This window comes from Miniopterus natalensis, chromosome 17 (assembly GCF_054644295.1).
Source record: "Miniopterus natalensis isolate mMinNat1 chromosome 17, mMinNat1.hap1, whole genome shotgun sequence".
Lineage (NCBI taxonomy): Eukaryota > Metazoa > Chordata > Mammalia > Chiroptera > Miniopteridae > Miniopterus > Miniopterus natalensis.
In genome coordinates, this window is record NC_142097.1 from 22144105 (window position 1) to 22171021 (window position 26917).

The 26917-nt window shown below is 50.4% G+C and overlaps 2 protein-coding genes across 6 annotated transcripts in view; one reads left to right on the forward strand and one right to left on the reverse strand.

The window, feature by feature from the left end:
• Nucleotides 1-981: 981 nt before the first annotated feature.
• The window catches only part of LOC107528901 (transmembrane protein 101), a 42048-nt gene continuing 16112 nt past the window's right edge, over nucleotides 982-26917 (forward strand). For 2 of the 5 annotated variants that reach the window (XM_087826074.1, XM_087826075.1), the window contains exons 1-3: nucleotides 982-11247; nucleotides 11532-11712; nucleotides 12517-12663. In XM_087826074.1, coding sequence (XP_087682200.1) covers nucleotides 11111-11247; nucleotides 11532-11712; nucleotides 12517-12663 — 465 coding nt within the window. In that variant the 5' untranslated portion in view covers nucleotides 982-11110. Of the gene's footprint in view, nucleotides 11248-11531; nucleotides 11713-11738; nucleotides 12400-12516; nucleotides 12664-13675; nucleotides 14694-26917 lie in introns of those variants that run through there. The other 3 variants (XM_016202112.2, XM_016202114.2, XM_016202113.2) reach the window with 3 other exon arrangements.
• Nucleotides 15856-19954, reverse strand: NAGS (N-acetylglutamate synthase). Its single transcript, XM_016202109.2, has 7 exons — nucleotides 19538-19954; nucleotides 18725-18999; nucleotides 18399-18612; nucleotides 17999-18179; nucleotides 17268-17439; nucleotides 16989-17171; nucleotides 15856-16282 (listed from the first exon to the last, which is right to left on the reverse strand). Exons 1-7 carry the CDS (start codon nucleotides 19952-19954, stop codon nucleotides 16129-16131), a joined length of 1596 nt encoding a protein of 531 aa, XP_016057595.2. The 3' UTR covers nucleotides 15856-16128.

Sequence of the window (26917 nt, forward strand, 5' to 3'; positions counted from 1 at the left end):
CTCCTAGATGAGAGTGTCAGCCGCCCTTTTCTCCAGTGTCCTCTGCGGAACTATTTTGCATGGCACATCTCAGCTCCTCTTTGAGGGATGATATTCTTTATGAGAAACCTGGAGTCCACCTATCCCGACCTCTCTTTGCGTGCGAATTCAGAGTCACCAGCCCAGGAGAAAACTTGGGTTACCTATAGTTTCTCTTCTGCTAACCTCCTACTCTTATGCCCATGCCCACTCTCTTTAAATTTTACAAGCTTATGACAGTTTGTATGTGCTCAGCCGATGGGCAGAAAACCTGGAAAGAGTTCTGGACTTTAGCCCACCAGTTTGTCTGGTTTGAATAACCTGCTGAGAGCCAAAACTGGCACCCGTTGCTCCATGCCTTCAGGGTGGTCCAGTGGGGCAGAGTGTGCTACCCTTTGAGTATTGGGCACTGAGTGGGATGTGGGTGATGCTCATGTGACTGGCTAGAGCTTTGGGGGTGGGGTGGGGGTTAACTACTATTTTTTTGGCCATGATCTCTTTCCCCTTTCCTTTTTTTTTTTAATTAAATAAATGGATCAAAATTAAATAATTCAAGCCCTGCCTTCAAAATGAAATTTTTTTTAGTGTTGTTTAGCAAAAACAATAAAAACCCAAATTTTTTTAACCATCACTCATGTCTCGGGTTTGTGTGTGCTTTAGAGGCCCCAGAGGGAGAGGATCTGAGAATATGTGTGCTTGATTTGACTTTTCCCTTTAGTTTCTTTGCTTCCTACTCTATACCCTCTCTCCTCTACTCCTTGAGAACTCATCCAGAAATACGGTACAAAGTGTGTAATTTAAGAAGGGCATCCAGGATTGGGAGCTGTGTGTAAGTGGAGTAGGAGAATAAATGGTACATGCATTAAACCATTTGTAACAGGACTGTTTAGAGGAAAAATGAGAGAAGACTGAGAAGTAAACTTTCATATTCACCTGCCATTGGCCAGAACTTAAAGTACCATTCCTTTGATTTAGTATGCATGGAAATGTAGACTTCTGGAGAAGGTAAAAGGGAAACAAGAAGAGACCTTGCAAGATCTAGAGAACCTAAGAGGTATGATTAAAGGGGTGAAGATAATTAGTGGGAAATAGCAAGCCCAGGGGAGGCGCTGCCACATCTCCTGTGTTATCACGTCCTGTTAGTCCCTAGATCTGTGAGTGGGAGACAGTACTGTTTCTGGTAGGAAGCACTTTTGACTCTGGTTTTAATTTATGAAGTGATGAGGGGGAACTTTAAGTAGTTCAAGAGAGAGAGTTAGTGTGGTGGGAAAGACAGGCAGTGAGGTGTAGAATAACGGGCTTCAGTTCACATCCTTACATCTTTTTTTTAAATTCAATTTTTTAAAATTGATTTTTAGAGAGAGGGGAAGGGAAAGAGAGAAACATTGATCAGCTGCCTCTCACATGCACCCAGACCGGGAATCGAACCTGCAACCTGGCTGTGTGCCCTGACTGGGAATCGAACCCGCCACCTTTGGTGTATGGGATGACACCCCAACTGCGCCACACTGGCCAGGGTCCACATCTTTATTTCCTCACTTTGTATTGTAGATAAGTCATTTCACCTGTCTGCACCATTGTTTCTCCAACTGTAAATAACGGAACTAATACCCATCTCCTAGAATTGGTGTGAAGGGTTAAGAAAGATATTGAAAATGCCTAATACTTAGAAGATGCTCTAAATAATATAAATGTTCTATTGGTCCTATGATGGTGAAGTCTGAAATGAGATTGGATGAGATGATTTCCAGAGGCTTCAACTTTGTTTTAGAAGTCTGTTTAGATGGCGTTTTAAATGAGACTAATATGTAAAATGTTTGGGCAGGGGTAGGGGTGTCAGAGCCCTGTCCTCTCAGCCTCTCACAAATCTTACCCCTACCCCTTCCCTGGAGCCCCTGAAGAATTTCTTTGATTATAATTTGAAAATTGCTCATTTTGCAGAAAGAAGGGCAGTGAGCTCCATTGGGGTGAGGGACGTATTGAGAGTACCACTGCTACCTGTGGTGGCAGAGCTGGAACAAAACCTGTGGGGTCCCACTACTGCTTTGTGAGTTTCCAAACTATTGGCATGTGTACTACTCACATTTGTTTGCCAGGTTTAGGGTGGGATACAGAGGAGACAGGCGAGTGGCCGAAATTGCCCCCTTATGATTGAAAGAACATTGGACTGTTGAAGAGTGTGGTGCCAGAAGTCTTCCATTTGTGATGAAACGTACAGGTAGTTTTGTACTGTCTCCTTGGCCTTGAGACATTCTCCTTCCTCTCCAAATACACACACTTCTATACCCCAGCACCCGATTACCTCCTCATTGCTACATATGCCTTTGGGTTTACTGCTGTTTAGAACATCCAGTTTGTTTGGTATAAACAGTCTTCCCACACTGAGTTGATACTGAATCTGCCGTTCAAGTTGAGCAGCTCATTACTGATTAGTGTTTTAAAATTTTGAAAGTTGCTCGAACATGTCAATATTGGTTCAGGGGCTCCTACCTGGGAACCACTGATACAGGGTAAAGGTTCCTTAACACTTTTGAAGCTAAGAATGTGTCAAAATCTGTTCTTCCTGGCTGGTGTTGCTCAGTGTTTAGAGCGTCAGCTCATGCACCAAAGGGTCGTGGGTTCAGATCCTGGTCAAGAGTACGTACCTGGGTTGCAGGTTCAATCCCTGGCCCCGGTTAGGGTGCATGTGGGAGGCAAGCAATCGATGTGTCTCTCTCATCCATGTTTCTCCCCCCCCTTTCTAAAAAAAAAAAATCAATGGGAAAAAACCTCGGGCGAGGATTAACAAATAAATAAATCTGTTCTTCCATAAGATATGCTGGTTAAAGAAGGAGTAGAGGGTTTTCAGTCATATACTGAACTAGCACCTACTGTCCTGTTGACGGAGGATACTGTGGTGAGAATGTATGATGTTAGAAGCTACAATGTACAAGATGAGTGGTAGGGACAAGAGTGTGGGAACGGGGACTGGTCATCTCAGTTGGAAGATGATCATTGTTTAGGTGGTGGATTTGTTTTCCCATCACTGCTGCAAGCTGTGGGTGCCAGAGAATTCCCTTTTAAGAAACTTGAAATCATCAAGCCTGTATTGCCTAAACTTCAGGGGTTTAACACCATGAAGTATCTTACAGGTGAAAAAGGGATGCCATCCACTGGTGATGGGCTGCTGCTAGGTTATAAAGTTTCAGAACAAGTTCTTTTATGTTCTTACATGGCTTATTACAGGAAAATTAGAAAATAAGGCAAACATTTTCCATCTGCCACCTAAGACATTGTTAACATCTTTCATGTCCTCTAGGTTCTAAGACGCTTCTGTCCTTTGCATTTCTGAAAATGCAGTGCACTTCACAATGTCAAAAGAAACTTGTCAACTCGTTTTCTCATCCTTGGCCCACAAAGTGCACTCTATAATCTGTTGGCATGTTAGATGTGTTATATATAAAAGATATGAGGCTGGGTGATCTCTGAGGTTATGTGCAACCTCAGTAATTCTGTCTTCTATGTCTTTCCTACAATGCCTTGCTTCAGAGCCACCTCTGAAGCCATCCTTGACAATTAAAACGGAAAGTGATTCCTGTAACTTGTTTATATCATGTCATGTGGCATGAATAATTTGTATTATAGTTACTTGTTTAGGTTTATCTTTAGTGGCCTAATGGGGAATTTGGGGCTCGAAGGCAAAGGTTGTGACTTACACATTTTTGTATTGTTCTCCAGCACCCAACCATTGAGGTAAGACTGAAGGTAAAGTTTTGAAAGTCATCAGTTTAATAACTGAGTTGCCTGAGCCAAGGTAAGATGTGATCCAGTACTGACTGGGTTTTGAAGAAAGCTTGAAGTCAAGTTTGGAAAGAGGACAAGGGACCAATAAAGGTCATAGGAGGAGATGGGAAGGAAGGTGTACCTCGTTCCAGCTTGAGAAGCAGCTGGGCTTGCCCCTGATTTCTCCAGAGCAGATGCGGGCAACTGGGACCAAGGCTGGTCAGACTGAGGCCTCCCTGTCTCATTTTCCTTTAATTTTCAATTTTTTTGACAAGTCTAAAGTGGAACAAAGTTTCTTCCTGAACTGGTGAGGTGAGGGTAAGGCATATTTCTAGTGACTTCTCAAGTAACCTCTTCTCCCTTTTCCCCAACCAATCATTCTGGGGCTGATTGCAACAGGTAATCTTCAGTGGAGGTACTAACAAGTGGTTTACTTTTCTAATCGGGCCCCCTTTATTCTGGTCTCTGGCTTGAAGTAGTTGCTTATGCTTTGCTATAGGAAGGTTTGTGTACTGTTTTAAAGAGAATATGCTGGGATGGCCTCTGAGATGTGATTTAAGCTGAAATTTGAAGAACAAGGTGACAGCAAAGAGTGCTCGGGTAGAAGGAATAGTCAGTGCTAGATACGAGGTTGACAAGAGCTTGGGATGTTTAGGAATCTCTAGGAGATAGGTGGCTGAAGCCTAGTCAGCAGGATAGAGAAGTGGGCAGGAGCCACTTCATGCAGGGCCTTGTAGCCATTGAAGGGACTGGAATCTGTTCTTGGCACAGTGGGGAGCTGTTGGAGGGTGTTAAGCTGTCAAGGGATTTAACCTGATGTTAGGTGGCAAAAGTGGAAGCAGGAAGACTTGTGTTAAGAGGCGGTTGTAGTAGTCTAGGCAAGAGATGGTGTTGACAGAAGTGATTGCAGGACTGATAGGACTTGCTGATGTATTGGATGTGAGGGCAAGGTGGTGAGGGAAAGAGGAACTAAGAATGACTTCTCGGTGGATGATGAACAATGGGAGAGGAAGAGGTTTGTGGAAAAACTAAGTACTGTTTTGCCATTTTGTCTTGCTGATGAAACACTGAAGAGCAGATGGCAGCTGGGCAGCTGGAGGGTGAGCCTGGAATTCAGAAGAGAGGACTGGTCCGAAGCTACACACTTAGTCATTACCTTGTCATGAACTCTACAAAAATGGGGGATGAGATTCATGGCCACAGTAGATGTTTTGGCCTCTGATAGGAGGGGGCTCTTCCTTCACTGTAAAGAGGAAGGAAGGAGAAGACAGTAGTACAGTGGAAGGTGAGTTTGTAGATTTGGCAGGGAGGTGAGGGTGAGGGAGGATGTGTCCTGTGGCTCAGTAAACACGCAAGGGAAGTACATAAGATTGTTGAGTTCCTTTTAGAGAGGTGTGCTTGTGCATTTAGGGTGCAGCTAGCCAGGTGGCCATTGTGTGACTTTGTGTTACTTGTGTTGAGTGACTTGGGTGCAGACACAGCAGGTGAATAGTTGGGTACAACCAGGGTGTTCATCAGATCTGTATAGAGGGAGAAGGGATTTCAGTTGAGGGTATTTGGAAGGGAGTAATATAGTGATGGAAATTCACCCCTACAGATGGATGCTGTCATCAAATATACTTCGGTTATTGTTCCGATTAGGCTTTCTGATGTCTTGCTGTTTGTTATGCCCCCTGTGCTGGCTATAGGAAAGACGTGCAGCCATGTAAATCCAGGAGTCAGTATGTGAACAGTGTGCAAAAATATAGGATGCCTCCAGTGCCGGGGCTGGCCCAGGTGTGGTATGGGAGGCTCAGCGCAAGTATCCCAGCACTCAGAGATGCCAGGGATCTTGGAGCTCATGTGAAATAGTCCAGCCTCCCAGTTTAAATAGCTCCCACAGACTGCCCCTACTTGAGCCCTTTGATTGATGAGAAGCTTACTGCTTTGAGAAGCAATATGTGACAGCTGTTTTGTGCCCTTTTGTCCTCCAAGTAGCTGCTCATTTCTAGAACTGTGGCTAGACTAGTCTCAGGTCTCCTGCAAGCTAGTACTTGTACTTTAGGATGTTTCCTTTTCCTGGCAGCCCTTAGGTGAGGAGCACAGGAGTTACTAAACCGGCAGATGTGACCGGGAGCTGTCTTATCTTCAGTTAAATGGCTTACTTTTAGCCAACTATTCCAGCCTATTAAGAGCTTTTTACAAATCTCAATTCTATAATATGCTAGTTATCCTTCCCAATGTTTTGTTAGTTCCAGTTTTTATAAACTGTCTTCCAAAGGGATATCGTGAGAGACTTTAATAAGATCCAGATGTTCGCCTGTGACAGCCATCCAGTAACCCTGTTAAAAGAAATCAGATTGTATGAGAATCACTGATTTTTAGTAGAGTCATGTGAGCACCTAGTGGTCATCATGTTTAGGTAACTGGTCAGCATGTTCAGTCAGCCCTTTTTGAATTTTATTAATTGTTACACTTGCTTCTCTCACTTGAAAATTGGAACTTTTGCTCAAGTCTCTGGCAACCTTCTGTTTGTAATGTTTTCTCAAAGATTATTGGCAGTGATTCTTCAAGTTTTTCCAGTATAGTTTGCTGAACCAGAGTACTTGAATTAATTCAAAGGAGCACAAGTCTGATCAGCTAAAGGCTCAGATTCATATCCTAGGTTGGTGGTGGACCCCATTCTGCTCTTCCCATTCAGGGGACAATCTGTAGATTATGATTTCTTAGAGGGTCGTTTGGCTGGGATGGGGGACAGTGGCCCAGTCTTTGGGGCACTGTAGCTTAGTGGTTAGGAACATGGCTGGATTCAGACAGGCCTGAGTTGTCTGTCAGATTTCATCTTTGCTACTAATTAGCAGTATGACTTGGCAACTTGCCTGGCTTTGCCTAGCATCAGTTTCCTCATCTGTAAAATGAGTGTCTCAGTTGAGGATTAAATGAAGCCTTTAATGAGATGCTTGGCCCTTAGTAACCATCTCTTCCAAATGCCATTATTCTTTTAAGAATTTGCTGTGTGGAGCTAATGAGCCCACTTGGGAACATAGAAAGTAACTTGTTTGGCCTCCTATGGCCAGGCAAAAGCACTGGGTACAGACCCCTCTGCTCCCAGAGCCCTCTCTGTTTCAGAAGGAGATGCTAGGTACTCTTTGAAAGCCGGAGTGGAGTATTTTGACCTTTGGACTAGTGAGAACAAGAGAGCATTCCCTTCCTTTGTGTCTAGACAAGACCTAGGTGAATTATAGATGATGGCAGATTTATTAGGCAGGTAGTATAGAATGAAAGATGAGACACCTGGCTCCAAGGGGAGCCATCCTGATATAAAATAGAGCAGAGTGTGGGGTTCCAGAAGGGAGAAAGGGGAGGGGGGTGGATCTGTTCTTAGAACAGGGCAGGGTCCTGCTTTCTGGATATGACCATAAGATCTTGGAGGTGTCCTCAACCTATGTCTCCCACCCTCAGGGCCATGGCTTCCCTGGGAGCTGAGATCTTTACTGCTTTGGGGGTGGGGCTCTGGCCTGAGGCCAAGAGGGCAGGTAACAAAAGCTGAGATTCTTTCCACCGCCATTCCTGGCTGGGGCTGCATTCAGCATGTGGTGCCAAGAATATAGGTGAGTGCGTTGGGCTTCTGAGGCCTAAGGCCTTGACCTCAGTGGCTAGATTAGGCCAGGATCTAGTTAGGACTCTATCCAGCAGATAGGAGAAGGCATTTCTGCTGGAGCTGTGTGAGAAATAAGTGAGGTGAGGTACGAAGTTGGAGTGGAAAAGGGATTTGGAGGGTTAGAAAGGCCATCTTCCCTGATTGCTTTTTTTTTTTTTTTTAATCCACACCTGAGGATATTTTTTCCATTACTTTTCAGAGAGAGTGGAAGGGAGAGAGAGAAACATCAGTGTAAGAGAGAAACATCAATTGGTTGCCTCCTGCATGCACCCCACAGGGGCTGGGGATTGAGCCTGAAACCAAGGTACGTGCCCTTGGCTAGAATCAAACCCAGGACCCTTCAGTCTACAGGCTGACGCTCTAACTACTGAGCAAAACCAGGTAGGGCCTGATTGCTTTTCATTCTAGTAGGAATAAGGGAATGAGAGGTGGCTGGGAGTGGGGGATCCAGGATGCTGGGGTCTCCAGCTGAGTTGGCTCTTGCCAGAACCTAGGTAGCAGGTAAAATCATGGGGAATGGAGGGGAGATTCCTTGAGACCACATTGGGGGGCCAGAAAGTGAGAAGACCCGTGAATGGTATCTGCTTTTATTTTTCTCTCCTAGCTCCCATGTTTGCCCAGGGTTCTGGAGGAATGAAGCATAAAGGTCTCCCTATCCATGAGTGCCTGAGGCCATCCTTGCCCTAGCCCCTCAGGGGGTAGGTGTGGCCACTCCTTCCTCGCAGTGGCTATGGCCACAATAATGGCATCAGCCTTGCTTGGGAATCTGGTGGCAGCATACACAGTACCATGCACCTGCCCAGCCATAGGCTACGTGGTGGACTGGGGACCTCCACCTGCTCAGCCTCCCTCCCAGGCTTCCTGACCGAGTGGCTCTTAAGAGTTGAGCCACAGTAATCCAGCTACATGCCACAGGCTCCTTCCAGGGCCTGTGGGGCCTGCCAATGCTGCTGCTTTCTCACAATGTCCTATGGGATCTGGCTGGTGGAGCACTGGGGGGCCTGGGTTTCCTGGAATGGCTGGACCTCAGCTACAACCAGCTGGTCCACCTGTCCATGGGCTTTTTGGCCACCCTGGGCTCTTTGTTCCACCTGGACCTCTCTCACAACCTGCTTGCCACCCTGGACCCCTGCAGCCTATGGGGCCTGGGGAACCTGAAACAGCTTGACCTGAGCCACAGCCAGGCTCAGGGGCCTCTTCTGCCTACAGTGGCTCTTGCTGACTTTCACTGGCTGGGAACCAGCTGCAGCAAGTTGGGGATGCAGCCCTGGCCACCATGCGAGGCTTGGAGGTCCTCTCGCTGGGAATGACATCAGCAAACTGGAGGCTGAGGCCTTTGCAGCCCTACAGGTGCTGGGTCTCCTCTCTCTAGTAGGCAACAGGCTGCAGCACCTCGAGTTCAAGGTGATGGTGGGCATCTGGACAGCATGCACATGGCTGCTGCTGTCCAATAATCTCTGGGTATGCGACTGTGACCTGAGCGGGCTTCGGGAAGCTGGACTGTCTGTGGCACTTGCATGTGGCTGACCTAGGCAACCTAACTTGTGCTGGACCTGGGAGGCTGGTGGGGGGGCAGTACTGAGCAGCGTGAAGGTTGGGCTCTGTCAGAGACAGCTACTGTGCTGGATGGGTATCATGGGCACCATGCTAGTCATCTTGGCTGTGGCTGTAGTCATGGCTGAATGCAAGTGCAGTTGGGGGGGGGGAGCTCAGAGGAGCAGGGGAGCCCTCTGGAGAGGTAGGGGGTGCTGTAGAGTGAAGTTGAGTCAGCCAGATTGGGGAGAGCAAATAGAGCTGTGGAAGAGGAAAAGGGGTGTTCCTCAAAAGTTTTATGGACTTGTCTGTCCAGGCAGAGGTGGTGGGAGGAGGGACAAATGGCTGTGTTCATTTCAGGTGTTAGGACCCCCTACTTATTTACCTCTTGTGATCTAGCACAATGCTAGCTAGCATTTTTCCCAGCCTTAGAAATAGGGATTTGGCCCCTTGTCCTCAGTACCCCTCTGGGGAGAGGGTAACAAAAGGTAGAAAGACTGAACACCAGAGGGAATTGGGATGGAATGGGTACCAAGGGAGAAAACTTCATTAATCCTTTTCTCCTTCCCCCTCATACATGTCCCTGGCATCACTTTTGTGGACTTAATTAGAAGATGGTGATTAAAAGTTATGATGGGGATGGTCTGGGGTAGGGGATTGTTCCAGCTGACACAACCTGGGCAGGCTCCTAAAACTATTTTATGGACATACATGATCCCATTCCTGGTCCTCAACACCTTAGCTCCTTCCCAAGGTTGTGTATCTTGTTCCATTTGAATCAGGGATGAGTGAGGAGATTAGAAAAATAGACAATTGGAAAGTTTATTCTGTACTGTGTGCTTGTATTATGGTGATGAAAACTTACCTCATGTGATTGTCACTGGTGGGCAGGGAAGGTAGGCAAAATTACCTTTAATCCAGGCTTTTTCTCATTCCCCTTGCCTGGAGATCCTACCCCCCCCCCCCAATCCCTTGCCCCCACCATACACCTACACTATTTCATTCCCTAGTTTTTTTTGCATGGCTATATCCCTCTCTCATATTCTTTCTAATATACCCAAACTTTATCCTAATGACTGTAAAAAGTTAGATGTGAAAAGGTGTTTTGTTGTCTAGCTTTCACTGGCTGATTGGGAATTTTATTTTTAAAATCCTCACCAGAATATATTTTTTTTCCACTGCTTTTCAGAGAGAGTGGAAGGAGAAGAGAGAGAAACATTGATGTGAAAGAGACACATCAATTGGTTGCATGTGCCCCAGCCATGGAGCCTGCAACCGAGGTGCATGCCCTTGGCTGGAATTGAACTCAGGACCCTTCAATCTGCAGGCTGATGCCCTCGTCACTGAGCCAAACCAGCTAGGGCTGATTGGGAATTTTTAAGTCACATTGTCAGAAATGCTGTTTGTACATGAGCCCCCTTTTTTCCCCAAGGGAAATAGAAACCTGAATTAAATGGCCTGCTGCAGTTAAACCCACAAAAAGATGGTAGTTTAGGCTAGAATGAGAGTATGGGAACTGAAAAAAAATGAACTGATTTGAGATGTCCCATGTTCCCACATCACATTTCTCTCTTAGGGGACACAGGAATGGCAGACCAAGACCAGACTTCTCTACAGGTGACTCTTAGGGAGAACCCCTTCCTTTGAATTTAAACAGAAACAGGATTTCCTCGGGCTTGAGTATGTACGTTTATTGAACCCCTACTATGTGCTAGAACCAACACTGCCACATTTAAATCTCACAACAACCCTAAGGTAGATGTCCTTTTCATTTCACAGATTAATCTTGGAAAGTGTAGCCGATATGAGCAAAGTAACAATTAGGGTTGGCGTTAGGAACGGAGCCCAGGTCTAGCATTCAAAGACTAGTTCGCTTCATTAAGTTATGACTCGGGGCTTCTCATGTCCTGAACTCAACTGTTCCTTTAGTCTAGTTTTCAATTTTTCAGCTACAGAGAGGGGGCTGTAAGCCTCCATGGGCCGAGGGAAAGGCTGAACTCTGTTGCTGGGACATCTGTCCAGAACTACAGAACAAGAAGCTTGTTTCCCGACGGAAGGGTTAAAAACAAACCCCGCAAGACCGGAAGTTACGTGTCGCACCCCCAGCGCCGGCCTCCCTGACCCGGTTGAGGCCGTAGCGGACTGCCCTTCCCCAAGATGGCGTCGAAGGTGGGTTCGCGACGATGGATATTGCAGCTGCTCATGCAGTTGGGCTCCGTGTTGCTCACACGCTGCCCCTTCTGGGGTTGCTTCAGCCAGCTCATGCTGTACGCCGAGAGGGCCGAGGCGCGCCGGTGAGCGGGCCCCCGCGGTGGGAGGCAGTACGGCGCGTCCCAGGAACAGGGATGCGGTGAGGTGGGGAAGAAGTGGGCCCCTGGGCTGGGAGGAATTGGGATCTCGGACTTGTTAGGAGCGCTGGTTCGGAGGAAGGTGGGCATCGAGCATAGTGCGGGGGTCATGGTCATAAGAGGGGACTCCGGTTTAGGGAAGCAGTGGAGCTGGCGGGAACTCAAGGGGCCTCAAGGCTTTTCTCCCCTTTTCATTCTGACCTCGTTGCTTACCCCCTCCCGGCTTGCAGGAAGCCCGACATTCCAGTGCCCTACTTATATTTCGACATGGGGGCAGCCGTGCTGTGCGCTAGCTTCATGTCCTTCGGCGTGAAGCGGCGCTGGTTTGCGCTGGGGGCCGCACTCCAGCTGGCCATTAGCACCTACGCTGCCTACATCGGGGGCTACGTGCACTACGGGGACTGGCTGAAGGTGAGCGCATCGGCCCTGGGGAGGACTTTGCTAGGGTGATGGGGAGCCCTAGGCGTGTGGAGATTATTAGAGACAGCAAGAATGGAAGGACCTTAGCGCCCACACAAGTCTTCCTTTCAGAGTGTGGAAAGTGAGGTCCACGGATGGGAAACAGACTTATCCAAGGTCATACCACAGTTTTCATTACAGGTGGAACCAGGATCCAGGTCACCTGGTTTCCAGAACCCTTTAAACGTTAGTTTAGTAATCTCAGACTCACAGGGCAAAAGGAACCTTGGAGAGTGCCTGGTCCAAAGACCTGATTTTATGAAATTTAAGTAATCCTAGTGCAGTATTTAAGCCTGTAAATGACAGAACCTCTGCCAGGCATTGTGGGCTTGGAGATAGGCCTGGACAAAGCACTACCCTCAAGGAATGCTGTCTGTCCAGTAGGGGAGGCAGATGTGTGAACAGCTACATGGCAGTGCGATCGATGGTTTTTTTATGGAACAGACTATACTATATAGCCGAAAAAACATTGGGATTCTAGTCTGCAGGCCTGGGGGTGGGAAGGAGACAACCTTTGGTATCTGGGTTCTGCCACTTACTTTCTGTAGGATCTTGGACAATTTTATTAACCCCTTTGGGCCACTTCTGATAAAAAGAATTATCTATCTCTGCTGTACCTGCCCACCACACTTGGAAATGGTAAGAGAGTTCATCAAATGGAAGGGGATGCATAGAGAGGACAGTTCTGTGCTCTGGGCAGTCAGGAGATATGTGGCAGCTGCAGTTCCTGACTGGGGTCCCTTTGCCTTGGCTTAGGTCCGTATGTACTCGCGCACAGTTGCCATCATTGGTGGATTTCTTGTGCTGGCTAGCGGTGCTGGGGAGCTCTACCGTCGGAAACCCCGCAGCCGTTCCCTCCAGTCCACCGGCCAGGTCTTCCTGGGCATCTACCTCATCTGTGTGGTAAGTTGGGGGACTGTTGGCTGGAGGTGCTTGATTGGGAATAAAATGTGAGCCCATGGTTGGCAGGACCCAGGGAGGTGGACAAAAGAAGGCCTTGCATGTAGGTCCTGATGGCCTGGCTCTGGGAATTGCTTCTGCCAGCTTCTGGGCCTCAGAGGTCCTCCAAGTGCCTGAGACCTGCCCAATATTCTTCCACTATTATTGCTATCAGAGAGAGAAAAGTTTGGATTGGCCATTCAATCCTAAGCCTAAGAGCCAGGATAATAACATGGCTTGTTCCTCTCATGGTTCCAGCTCCCAGAGGACTGGGAGAGGAAACAGGGGAGGTTTGGTGGGTTCAGGCTACAGTTGGGACTCTGCCACTTAGAACTGATGAGGGCGAATTAAAAGAAAAAAGCCCAGGCTGGTCAGTTCAGTTGGTTGGAGTCTCGTCCCTGTGCCGTACACCAAAAACGTTGCAGGTTCCATTCCTCATCAGGGCACATATCTAGGTTCTGGGTTTGATCCCCAAATATGGGAGGCAACAGATTGATGTTTCTCTCCCCCTTCCTTCCTCTCTCTCAAAAACCAATAAATATATCCTTGGGTGAGGATTAAAAAAAAGAATTGATAGGGGCTGCCTAGGGTGGCCAGTTGTGGTCCTCCCTAGTATCCTTAAGGGAGGCCAGTGTGGACAGGGACATGAACAGGCCCCAGGCTACTTGGCCTCATCTTAGTTACTGGGAACCATATTCCATGTGCAGAGCTCTGGATTCAGAGGTGAAAGCCCCAGTTTGACTGTGGAGAGACAGCATCTATCTTCTGAGCTCCCAGGGTGAGGAGAGACCCTAATTTCATGGAGCTCCCTAGTCTAAGGGGGGAGATGTAGGTCTTACTTTCAGAGAGCCCCAAGTCTGAGAAAGGAGAGTCAGAAACCCACCTTGCAGAGGCTGACTTGCAGGTACCATCTCGGGTGAGCTTCTGACAGGCTCCTCAGCTTGTTGGACAATCTTAGAAGATTGTGTGTCTCTAGGCCTACTCACTGCAGCACAGCAAGGAGGACCGGCTAGCATATCTGAACCATCTACCAGGAGGGGAGCTCATGATCCAGCTGTTCTTCCTACTGTATGGCGTCCTGGCCCTGGCCTTCCTGTCTGGCTACTACGTGACCCTGGCTGCTCAGATTCTGGCTATACTGCTGCCACCAGTCATGCTGCTCATTGATGGCAATGTTGCCTACTGGCACAACACACGGCGTGTTGAGTTCTGGAACCAGATGAAGCTCCTTGGAGAGAGTGTGGGCATCTTTGGAGCCGCTGTCATCCTGGCCACTGATGGCTGAGTTGGACAGGGAGAGGCTGAAATGGGTGGAGGGAGCCACTGAGGGCCACCCTACCTTCCTCCTTGCTGGCCCAGTTACGTTTATTTATGCGTTTTGGTCTATTTGGTTGATCCTTTGCTCTGTGTATGTGTGTGTGTGTTGGTCTGTTCCCCAATTCCTGGGCTCAGCCCTTGATGGGAGGAGCCCTGATGATGCTGCCTTACAGGGTTTTTCCCTTTTGTTAGAAGGAGAGCTGAGGCCAGCTGCTCCCCTGGGTCTTATGTCCCAGAGAAGAGAATAAGGCAGGGCTAGGGGTAGAGGTACTGAGAGTGGGAGACAGAGGAAGGAAGACTAAGAACTGGAAGTGAGCAAAAGTGAAAAATTCCTTTTGAACCTGGCAGATGCAGCCAGGCTTTGCAATGCTTTTCGGGGACTGAGAATGAGTATGCGTGTTGACACGTGGATCAGGCCCAGGAGGAGCATAGGGGTTGAACTCTACAGAAGTCAGATGGGTTCTCAGGATATGCCAAAAGGAGAAATAACACTAGTTGTCACCTACCTTGAGAGCAGAGCAGGCCCCAGTCTACTTGGGTGTGAAGGGGTGGGGCAGGCAGCAGCCAACTTCCCGCCTCCTGCCTTCTGTTTCCAGCTCTGTGGTTGGCCTGGTGGGGTGAGTAGCCTCCCAAACACCAGACCACACAGTCCTCCAAAAATAAACATTTTATATAGACATTTGGCTTTGCTTCTGTGTTCTCCCCACGGGGCACTTTGCCATTGGCTGGGATTGATCTTGGGTTTCTTGAAACACCATATCTGGTTAAACCCCACCATGGCCCTCCCCGGAGCTTTTCCCTATTCTGAGAATTCCCACAGTCCTTTGGCTCTCTTTTCAAGGATCTTCTAATCCTCCCTGTAGCATATTCTTTTGACCTCTCACCTCAATCCATCTTGTAGCTTATTTTTCCTTCCCATTTGGTGTTAGCTGTTTTTGAAGAAATCCTTGGTGAGGGCAACTAGAGGGAGAGAACTAACATTAAGTGTCCACTATGAGGCCAAGGGTTTTACGTTTTATAGATAGAAAATGGAGACTCAGAGAAAGTAAGCAGCTTGCCTCAAGCCACAGCGAACAAACCTAGCCACAGCTGGAATGCAGGTCAGGTCTGTCTAATGCCAATGCCCAGTTGTATACTGAACATCACCCCTCTCCTGAGGGAAAACAGGCTGGTCTTAGGGTTTGGTTCTTTCACAGTCCCTGCTGTGCTATGGTGGCCTCTTAATCGACCCTCTCCCTACTCATCTGTATACCTCCTGGCAGAAAGTAGCCCCAGCAACCAGTGCCTGGCACATCATGGGAGTCAAAAATGTTCAATGAAACCTCCAGCTTTGGGCTACTGCCTGTCTACTCCCACAAAGGTGGAGGCACAACTTCTAGGGGGCTGAGGGGAAAAGATCCAAGTCTAGGCTTGGTTCTGAGCCCTGCCTGAAAGGGGGTTGGGGCTGTTGTCGGTCTGGTCTGTGGAATGGAGGATGTTTCAGAACTTAGGAGTAGGGGAGCCCCCCCAGGGACTGCATTGAGGGACATGGTGGCAGCATTCATGCTGGGGGCCCTCCATCTCATTTAGCTCCTCTGTTCTTTCTAGGAGTCCCCTGGTTCCCCAGCCCTCAAGATCTTGCTCCTAGAGAGCCACTGCTCATTTCCTTTCAAGTGTGAGCTGACTCTTAGACAAGTATTTGCATTTTAATCAAGGCCTCCTAAGAAGTTGCAAGACCCAAAGGAATGAAAATGAGTGGTGGAATATCAGGCAGATAGGGGTGATATTTTGGGCAAGGGAGCCTCAAAACACAGCACAGAGGCCACAGAAATTGACCTCTTAAGGTTAGCCTTGAGTAGAGCCCTTGAAGGCGAGCCCTCCCCTGTCCCCCAAATCCCTAGACTGAAAGTTGAAGGCCATTTGGTTCTGGCTTTGGAGCAAATGGAGGTCTTAGATGGACCCTTCTCCTTCCTGTGCTTGTCCCACTTTGCCCCCCACCTCTGGGGCAAAGTAGAGTAGGGGCTGCTTCCTCCTCTGCAGATCATTCAGGCAACAAACCTGGTCCAGCCTGTGGCTGCCTGGAGTCACCTCCAGCAGACATGGCTTTTGGTTCATCCTGGCTGGTGGTGAGGGTCAGCTGCCTGGGTCAGAAGTTGGCTTGCAAAAGGAGTCCGGCAGCCCCTTGGCGTGGTTGACCAGCTCATAGGAGTCTCGGATATCAGCCAGGCCAAACCAGAAGAAGATCCACTGCTTGTTGGAAAAGCTGCCATCACTGTGCTTGAAGTACCTGGTGGAGGTGGTGGTGGGAGCTTTTAGTGCAAGGCCAGTGTTCATTTCTCACTGGTTCATTTATTGAGGACCTTCTGCATGCTAGACACCCTGCTCGGACCTGCTGTCTGTTACCTGATTTTACCCTCGCAGCAGCAGCTAAGAGCCTGGTGATGGTATGCTTTCACAGAGAAGTAGCTGAGGCACAAAGTTAGGTAGCTTGCCAGTCTCACAGCTATGGTTAGAATGAGGATACCCCTTGCTCTCACCACACTGCCTTGGCTGTGCAGCCAGGGAAGGGGTTCCTGTTCATCACTTGGTGCCCACAGAGCAGGGTAATGGGGAGTGAGGGGATAATTGCTGAAGGAGAGGAGAGGGGTTCTGCTGGAGATGCAGTGGGCCTGAAGTCAGAGTGGGCAATTGGGTCTGGAATAGAGCCTGAATGATCAAATTTCTCAGCTGCCACTTGCTTCCAGGAATCTACTGTTGGGGGGGGTGGGGGTGGGGCTGCATAGTCTGCCTTTGAGGAAATTTCAAGCTCCACATGTGTTGTCCTGGGAAATGTTGGGCTACAGTAGGTGGGGCCTTTCCCTTGGAGAGGGATAGCTAGTGAAAGAAGGGTATGCCTAGCCTTCCTGGCTGATGGACCCTGGGGATGTGATTAATGAGGGCTGGTGAGAGAGGGGTGTGGTGCCCAGCCCAGAGCTGGGAGGGGCAGGACCTACCAGGGATTGATGGGGTTAGTTACTCTGGAGCGCCAGAAAAGCGTTTGCAGGTCGCGCCGCAGACACTCCCACAGCATCTGGCCGGAGCCTTGGCCCTGGCGGCTGGAGCTCACCACAAACTTGTCCAGATATGGGGTGCCTCCCAGTACGGGCTCCGTGGTCAGAATGGCGGCAGCGTTGTACCTGGTGAAGCGGGAAGAGTCAGGCTGGGACTTCTTTTTGGTCCGAAGTGCGGGGCTCTGTCCCTTGGTCCCTGCCCTCTGGGGCCCACAGGCTCACCCCTCAGAGACGTAGACAGAGTGCAGCCGCGTGCGCAGAGAGGCCAAGTAATCGTCACGCAGCTGCTTGCCGAAGCTGGTGTTGACCAGGTTCACCAGGCGGCCCTGGTCCAGGCTGTCTAGGCTGCGCACTCTCAGCAGCCGCTCGACATTCTTGAACAGGGTTCCAGACCCTGGGGGTGGGATGAAGGAGGAGGTTCGTTTAGCCTGAGAGCTAGGTCCCATCCACTCCTCCTTTCTGGCAGCCTGGTGGGGGTTCCAGGTAGACGGGAGCTAATGGAACAATTACCCTCTTTGGGGGATCTCCCCAATGAAATGCTTTCTGTGGTCTGTATAGATTTTGAATGTGATTTTCACTCAGGAAGATGCATTTCCCGGGCAGTTTGTCCCTGAAGTTCAGCCCACTGCCTGTAGTCCCACCTTCTTAGCCTAGTCCCGCCCTCATCCCCCCCACAACCCTGCCCCGCCCACCTCTCATACTCTGGCCAATTCCACATGGTTCCCGCCCCCAAGCTCCACCCCCTATGGTTCCTCCCGCCTCCCCAAGTCACGCCCATCTGTCTAGTTCCACTGAACTGCCAGCCCAGTCTCGTGCACCTGCTGACCTCCGCCAGGTTCAGCAAGAGCTGGAAGCCTTTGCTGTGGAGTCCCTCTCTGGTCTGCTTACTGGCGGGGAGGTCGCTTCCCCAGCTTACCCCATCCCAGGCGCTGGTGCTCACTGGCTGCCCTTACCCTTGTTGCTGAAGAGCTCCGTGAGCAGCGTGCTGGCAGCAGTGATGGCGGCCGAGGAGTGGTGGGGCAGGCGGCTGAGCACCTCCACGATGAGCCGAATCTGCTGCCGTTCCTTGGTGCTCACCCACTCGGCACTGGTCACCAGGTCCAGATCAGCGGGCAGGTTCACGTTACTCAGGACCTGCATCAGGGCTAGGGAATGAGCCTCCGACCCGCAGCGGGCCATGGACCACCCTGCCCCATAGACCTCTCCTTGCTGACCTCTTTACCTTGGCCAGAGAGGGCTCAGATCTGGGCACCTCCGGCTGCGCCCCTCCCTGACACTCCACTCTCGACTCACTCAGTTTGAGAGGGGCTCAGCTAGGCTAGCAGTTATGACGCCTGAAAGGAGGAGACACACCTTGTGACTGCTGTCACGCAGGCCGCCTGTGGTATTGAGGAAGATGATTTTGGTGGGCTGCAGCTCCTTGGCCAGCGCCGCAGTCACCTCCAGCGAGTTGAGGAGCACGGAGCGGCGTGCCTTCGTCTCCCCAATGGGGCACAGGATGGGGATGCTGCCTGACTCTAGGCACCACTGTAGCAGGTCGGTCTCCACGGAGATGATGCCCCCATAGCTGTGGGCCAGATGTGGTGTTCAAGAGGGCCTCCTCCAGGCCCAGTGGGCCGGGGCACGGCAGACAGGTCGCATGACCTGAGTACTAAGGGGCAGGCAGGGCTGATACTAACCTGGCATGAGGGGCTGGCTCAGCAGCGCCCAGCACTGACCCACCACCAAAAAAAGGCACAGCTGTAGCAGCGTTGTGCCGCAGTGCATCCACCAGCACCTTGCAACTCTGAGCAAGCTGTGCCTTGGCCTCCCAGAAGGAAAGACAGCCAGAGGGTGCTGTGGGAGCAGGCAGCCCCAGGACCACCAACGGCTTCATGTCCATGCGCTGCAGGAAGGCCAGTGCGAAGGCCAGGCTGGATACGCCCTGCTGACACTTAAGCACCTCCTCCTCCACCTGCAGAGGAGTGGGTGTTCAGAAGGTGGCCCAGACTCCTGCTGCACCCGCTTGCTCCTACACCCTGGCCCTCAGGGGCCTCTAGGTGTCCCCACCCTGCCCAGGAGTTGTCAGGCGCCATTTCTGGCTACCAGTGCCCACCTGCTCTGCCCTTTGCCCCGTTGGGTCTTGCCATCCCCTTATCTCACACTAGTGTTCCTCCCTCCACTCCTCCCTGCGACCTTGGACTCTAGGACACTTTGGGGGGAGGGGTGACAAAAGTGACTCCTGTCCAGGTTCCCCACTTGCCATCTGACCCCCTAACTGTGCCCACAGTGGGGGGCCTTCTCCAGCTTATCCCACTTGGCAGTTCCGCATTTGGACTGGGCGCCAGACTTTAGGAAAGAGCTCAGAGCCTCGCCCAGTTGGGGGCACTTGAGCCCCTTCCTGGTTCCACGGTACAGAGTCTACTGCCGGTCCTGCCTCCCTGGCGACGTGTGGCCACACAACCCCCTACTCTACTCTCCATGTGACACCGCCGATGCAGGGCTCCTCTCACCTCGATAACGGCAAAGGGCTTGTCCGCGGAGGGGTGGCAGGTCTGGAACTGCGTGAGCCAGTGGCGCGCCTCCCCGGCGCTGGCCCCGCACTGGTTCAGGAAGGCCTGGATGTCCCGCTGCACCAGCGAGCGGCCGCCTGGGGGCCCGGGAGGTTCAGGGGGCACTGGGGGTGCGGGGGGTGGCGTCCACGACGGCTCCTCGGCTGCAGGCGAGTGGGCTGCAGGCGAGTGGGCATCGTCCTCAGCTCCCACGGCCTCCTCTAGTGCTGGCTGGGCAGGCGCCCAGGCGGTGCTGAGCAGGCGCCCTGGGCTGGCGCCCCGCGCCGACCACCGCCGCGCGCTGCCGCTCAGCCTCCGGGCGCTCCCGGTGCCTCTGGGACTGCGCAGCCTCCCCGCCGCAGCCCAGACCAACCGCATCATCGCCCTGACAACCAAGCCGGCTCGCCCCCCCACGATTGACCATCTGTCCCGAGCTCTGGGCTCTGGGGGCCTCTTAACCTGCCGCGGGGCGGGACGGGACTGGACGTGCCCAGGCTGCTGGCGGCAGGGGGCTTTGAGTCGCTTCTCCAGGACGCGTTTGAAGAGGGTCAGACCTCGGGTCAGTGGGCGGGACCCGCAGGATCCCCGCCCCTCGGGGGGAGGTAGGACGGAACCGGTTAGCGAGGGCACGCGGCCGAGATGAAGGGTGGCGGCGTCTTTAATCTGCCAGGGCGGTTCCGGGAAGGGCTCAGCGGGCCCGCGGGTGACTTTGGGGGTCTGCGGGGGTCTTGGATGGTTAAAGGGGAGTCTAAGGCAAAAGGGGAGAGCAGGTGGCAGCCCCCCGCCCCCCGACTGAGGGAGGGGACTGGAAGGAGAGGTGGGGGAAGAGAGAAAGGAGGGTGGAGGAGTGCCAGTCCTGCTAGAGGGCGGGAATGCCTGTTCTGTCGTCCCAGCTTAAAGAAGATTGGAATCGTGAAGTTACCAGGGTTTGCCACATGCCAGCCACTGAGTATTACCTTGAATTTTGTCATATCCTCAAATCACCCCTTATTAGCATTAAAATTTTTCTTTAAACTTTTTAAACTTAAAATTTATCCGTATCGGGACTGTAACTAGAAGGCCAGAATCACTGGCCATATACAGAAGAAAGCCTTCAGAATAAAGCGAGAACAGAACACTGTTATTGCATTCCAGCTAGATAGTGTTATTTCGCTCTTGGTAACACAGGAAGGGTATTATTATTTTCCCCATTTTGCAGATGAGGAACCTGAGGCACAGAATATGGGAAGGCCAGCGTCACTCTGCTCATAAGCAGTGGAGTTGGTCTTTGAAGCAAAGCAGTTCTGCTCCAGATCAATGGTCTGAAGCAAGAATTCAAAAGGATTTGCAAACTTTCACAGGATGTGGTTCATCGTTACTTGTTACTCTATCCTTGTGCTGCCTCAAAGCACCTAGTGTACTATCAGTTGTACACATCCTACGCTGGGTACACTCTGATCGATGGAATCCCACCCTCTGTTTTTATAGAGGAGGAAACAGCAACTATAGAGGGGTGGTGTTTTGGCCAAGGTCACACAGCTTTAGTGGCATGACCAGACCCTAGGCATCCTACGTTCCCAGCCCCTGCTCATTCCTTCCTTGTGTACAGGACTGTGCTCCGCATGCTAGGAGACAGGCCTGGGGCTCTGCCTGAATGGGAATCAGTGGCCTGGGCCTTTTCTCTGCTGAGTATCCCAGAGGATGCTGGGTGAGTACTCGGAGCTCTTCTGGGGATCCCCCACCAACACACACATGCATGCGCTCACAGGCAGACTTTGGGCAGGGGGAGGGAGAGCCGACCATTGTGACCTCCTCCATTAACTTTTTAATTTTCCTACTTAGAAATCCCATAAGGGAGTGAGGCAATGGCATGGAGGGTCTGTACCCCCTACCCTGTGGAGCCACCTCCAGGGCCACCTTTTTCTTGCCGCTTTACTGCTCTTCCCCCCTCCACCCCAACATACACTTCCCAGAACCCACCAGGGGAGGTGGTCCTAGCCCCTGGGACACAATTGTTTTCCTCCCCTCTGCCCTCAGAGCCCCCACCTCAGGTGTGCTTCCCCTCCTGGGCTCTCTATTGGAGCCCCCCACCAGAGTGCCCATCCTCTCTGCCCCCCTGCACTCAGGATTCCTCCTCAGTCTCTCCCTTTTGTTTCTTTGGGCCTCTGGCCCTGCACTGGCTTTTCTCTACTCCTTCCCATCCAAATGCACGCCCCTTCCAGTCCTTCCCTCCAGCTGTGGCTGAGTCCTGTCTCCTGCCAACTTGGGGCCCCTATGAGGGCAAGGATAATCTCTCCCATCAAACTGGGGCTCCCTGAGGGCAGGATTGATGTCACCTCCTCAGACTGGGGGCTTCCTGAGGGCCCACCCATTTCAGTAGCCAATAGCATCAGCCTCATTTCCCCAGGACATGGGACAGACAATGGCTGGAAGCTGCTTCCCACTCTGGGCTTCAGCCCAGAGGGCTGTGGCCCTAGGCAGCCAATGGGGCACAGGAATGCCCCAAGTAGATGATTAACTCCAGGCCCAGTGAGTGACCCTGGGTCCACTGTGTTCCCACAGCCCCTGGTTGGGGAACTAGCCCTGCTTTCTGGAAGAGATGAGTGTAGCTATATGGGCTCAACACTCAAACCTGACCACACTCCTCTGAACTGAAGGCCTCTAGGATCATTGTTGGTCTGTAGTTCCACTCGAATTTTCTTTTTTCCTCTCTGAAGCTGAGTGTTGTTTTGTTTTGTTTTTCAGAGCAAAGCCTGTTGTCACTGTCGCCCAAATTGAGTTTCTGGCTTCTCACCAGGCTCCCAGGCCTTGGGCGTTGGAGATGCTGGGAGCAGACACAACGTTCCAACCCCTCCAGACACCTAGTCTCAGCAGGGACCTCAGCTCTGAGCACAGGAGCTGGTTGGAAGGGCCAAGGCTTTCTCTTTTATTAGAGCCCTCCTTGGCTGTCACTCAGTATAGTTGGGCATGGAGGTGACAGGAATCTGGGAAGGTGAGGGGCCAGGGTTGTCAACTGAGAGTCCCAATCACATCACCTGAGGGGAGACACACCCACAGATACACAGAGTACACCAATGTAGAGACCCACACCATCTACTGAGATGCACACAGATGCACAGGTTTGTGGACATGCAGGTGTACAGAGATACACAGAGTACATACCACCTATAGTCACACAGGCACTCATGCACATAGAGAGATACTTGTATGTAGATACACAACTGTACAGACACAAGTTCTGTCAGACACATTTGCATACAGAATTGTGCAGATTTACAGAGGCTTTCTCAGCACTGTGTCATATGTAGGAACACACACACACACGGAAAGATCCTGAGAACACACAAACACCCAGCTGTAGTCATTGACAACTATAGGGCCACTTAGATTTGGAGACCTGAATGTATACTTGTGTAAACACACACACACACACACACACACACACACACACACACTACAGCATTTGAAGCAGACCCTCCCCGAGACCATACCCATTTGGCATGTGAGTGGTGTTCAGTAAATATTTATTGAATGAATGAATAAATGAGAGGACAGAGAGAAAAAAGTGGAGCCTGTGAAGAGGGAAGCTTGACCCTGTGGTTTACAGGGCCTGTAGGACCTGTGTTTATGGGGTGCCCTGGGACTGCCCAGACAGCCCTTTCCATCTGTGAGGAGGTGGAGGCCAGTGGGCACTGTCTCAGAGCTGCACCTGGAGGGTTTGACAAGTGGGAGTGTACAAAGGACTTTTCAGTAAACCAGTTTTTTAAGCACATACTATGTGCCAGGTACTGAACTAGGTGCTCTGAGGATGCAGTCCTATTTTTCCTGGCTGGAAGTCAGGAAGCCTGGGCTCTGCCACTTCTCAGGCTGCAAAGGGGGCATTTAACTTTTCTGAGCCTTTAACTCCTCAATTTCCTCACCTGTGAAATGGGGGAAAGAGAATAAAACTTAATCTCATTGCATGGTGAAAATGAACAGTTCTCTGTGGGTGTGCAGTCAGCAAATCCAAACTGTGGGGAACTTTATAGAATAAATGACTTGGTTTCTTCAACAAATAAATTGCAAGAAAAATAGGAGTGGGAAGGATGAATATATAGATTTTAAAATGTGTTTTTAAAGTCTATTTTAGGCCCTGGCAGGTAAGCTCAGTTGCTCTCTTTTCCTTATCCCCCTCTCTAAAATTGGTGTAAAAAAAAAAAGCCTCTTTTATTTCTATTTGGATTCTGATTCAACCAGACAATAAAAAATTAGCCAGTCAAGGACATTTGAACACAAAGGATATTTGATATTATTATTTTAGGTGTGGCAATGATTGTGTGTTATGTTTTTAAAAATATTCCATATCTTTTAGTTTAGAGACTGAATGTTTATAGATGGAATGGTAAGATTACTTGAGTTTGCTTCAAAATAGCCCCCCTGAAGGGGAGAAAGCAGATGGGGCAACAGATGCAGCAAGACTGGCCATGAGTCTGGTGTTGATACCTGTTGAAGCTGAACAGTGGGTACCGGGAATTCATTATACTACCTCTCCACTTTTATATATGCTTCGACATCTTCAAAATAAAAACCATCCAAAGAATTGCTATATGTGCAAGTTCCCGCTCTGACATAGTGTAAATACTCAGTAAAAGTTAGTTTGCGCCCGGCCGGCTTAGCTCAGCAGTTGAGCATCGACCTAGGATCCAGGAGATCGCGGTTCCATTCCCGGTCAGGGCACATGCCCGGGTTGCGGGCTCGATCCCCAGTCGGGGGCGTGCAGGAGGCAGCCGATCAATGACTCTCTCATCATTGATGTTTCTATCTCTCTCTCTCCCTCTCCCTTCCTCTCTCTGAAATCAATAAAGACATTTAAAAAAAAAAAGTTAGTTTGCTTCTTCCAGGTATTGTTTTCCTCCAAGGCATGAATCTGTGAAATGCTAGATACTGCACCAATCCCTAGTGCAAGGTAGAGGAGGGAGCCCTCTGACTCATTAAGATGTTCAGTTCCAAGTGTGCTATGAGCCTCTTGTCCAGCAGGGGGCTCCTTACTCGGCTTCTCTCTCTGGCTACTGCCCTGGGGGCTTGTTAAAAGGAAGAGATTGTCATAAGCGTAAGAGAGATGCTGACAGGTTAGCATCTCAGTAGAGACCTTTCAGAGATGATTAGGAGAAAAGAGACAGGTAGGTAGGTAGATAGATGATACATAGATACATAGACAGATAGATAGATAAAAGACTGTCCAGCCCTGGTCGGGTGGCTCAGTTGGCTGGAGCATCATCCCGTACACCAAAAGGTTGTGGGTTTGATTCGATCCCAGTTCTGAACGAATATGGGAGGGAACTGACCACTGTATCTCTCTCACATCGATGTTTCTCTCTCCCATCCTCTCTCTCTAAAAATCAATAAGCATATCTCGGGTGAGAATTTTAAAAAAAGCTTTTGTCCACAACCCTATGATAGGAGGGGTCTTCTTTCAGGTTACAATCTCTGGAGATTGGGGGTACTTAGCAAAGACTACTGTCTTGAAGATAATAACAGCAAACTCTTCAATGGGTACTGTTCCAAGTATGTGATATATATTAACTTATTTAATTCTCACAATAACGCCAGGAAGTAGGCGTTGCCATTAGTAGACAAGTGGAGATCAGGCACTTTTTCAGGGCACAAGTGGGGCTCCCTTAGCAGCCCCTGAGAGTGGGCATGAGTTGCCATGAAGCCCACAATGGATGTTGGAAGGATCCAGAGAAGGAAGCCTACAAGGAATCACCCAGAATCTACAGGTGGAGATGTTTCAGAAAGGAAGGGGCAGCCCAAATGTAGACAGCTCAAAGCCTGAGAAAAGGCCATTGGCTTCACTCATCAGTGACTCTTTTGAGGCAGTGGGCTGGTGGGGAGCCAGGTGGCAGAGGGTTGGGGAGGAGACTGGGATGAGACTGTAGCATGGAGCTCCTGGGGAAACTGTGGCCAGAGGAAGCAGCAGAGCCTGGTTACTCAAAGTGAGGTCCATGGCACCACCTGAGACCTGGTTAGAAATTCAGAGCCTGGGGCCCACTCTTGGCCTACTAAGTGAGAACCTGCATTTTAACCAGCCCCCAGGGGATTCTATGTGTATTAAAGTACAAAATATAGTGGACCAGAGGTGTGGGCTGGTCCCTAGAGATTAAAGAGATGGTGTTCAATATGGGGATGTCCCTAGTGAGCTTGAGGCCAAGGAGGAGGTGGAAAGGCAGAGGTGAAGACACTGCAGTGGAGCTGGACTGAGGGGTGTCATGTGTGAATTTTAGGGCTGTGCGAGGTTGGGGTGCTGTGTGGGACTCGTGGTTAAGGTAGCGCAGTGCTAGGTGGTACTTTCTGTCCCATGGCTGAAAGCCCCCTGAGGGCTCTCCATCCGTGTGCTCCCCAGAGGAGGGAGGAGTGTGTGGAGGTGTGCGTGTGTGTGTGTGTGTATGAGGTGTGGGGCAGAGTTCATGTGTATCTTTTGTATGTTTTTGTGTGTTTTTACATGTTAAAAAAGGTCAAATGCTGGAAATTTCACATGGTTAATCCTATTATGTGCAAGCCCCAAGGTGAAGTTAATGTGTAGGTAGGGGATTGTGGGGTATCAGGGTTCAGGAAACTGTCATAGTTGGATGAATAGTCAGCCTCTTGGGCTTAGGGAGCTCAGGACGCAGGTCCAGATCCCCAACTACCCTTCTGTCCTCAGTGGGTAGAGGGCTAGAGCCCGGAGAGTCCCCCGGGAGCCCGGCAGGTTGTAATTTTACACTATTGCCACAAGGGGGCGATGCCGGCCTGGCCACGCGGTGCCAGGTCCGGTTGCGTCTCCAGCGCTGGTGTGCGGTCCGCCAGCAGAGCTGAGCTCCACCCGAGGAACGAGTGCGAACGCGCCCTGGGTGACCCGTGTGTGGGTCAAAAGTGTGGGGTCAACTCCTGGTCCCCTCTTGCCTCGGCTTACCGTCCCTCCCCCCCGGGCTCTGGCAACCCCCTCCCCACCCCAACCAACGCCTTCCCCTCCCCACCCCACCTTCGAGCTCCTCTTATCTTTTGGGGACCCTATTGTTTTACTTAGAGATTTGTATGTGCATTATATACATAAAAGATATTGCCCGGCCGGGCGTGGCTCAGCGGTTAAGCGTTGACCTAGGATCCAGGCGATCGGGGTTCGATTCCCGGTCAGGGCACATGCCCGGGTTGCGGGCTCGATCAATGACTCTCTCATTGATGTTTCTGTCTCTCTGAAATCAATAAAGATATATTTAAAAAAAAAAAAGATATTAACCTTCTCATAGCTTCCATAGGAATTTCTTAGGCCTGTCGACTCCTTCATTTAAAAAAATAGTTACTGGGAAATGTGAATCAAAACAAACGGTGAGATGCCGCAGCACG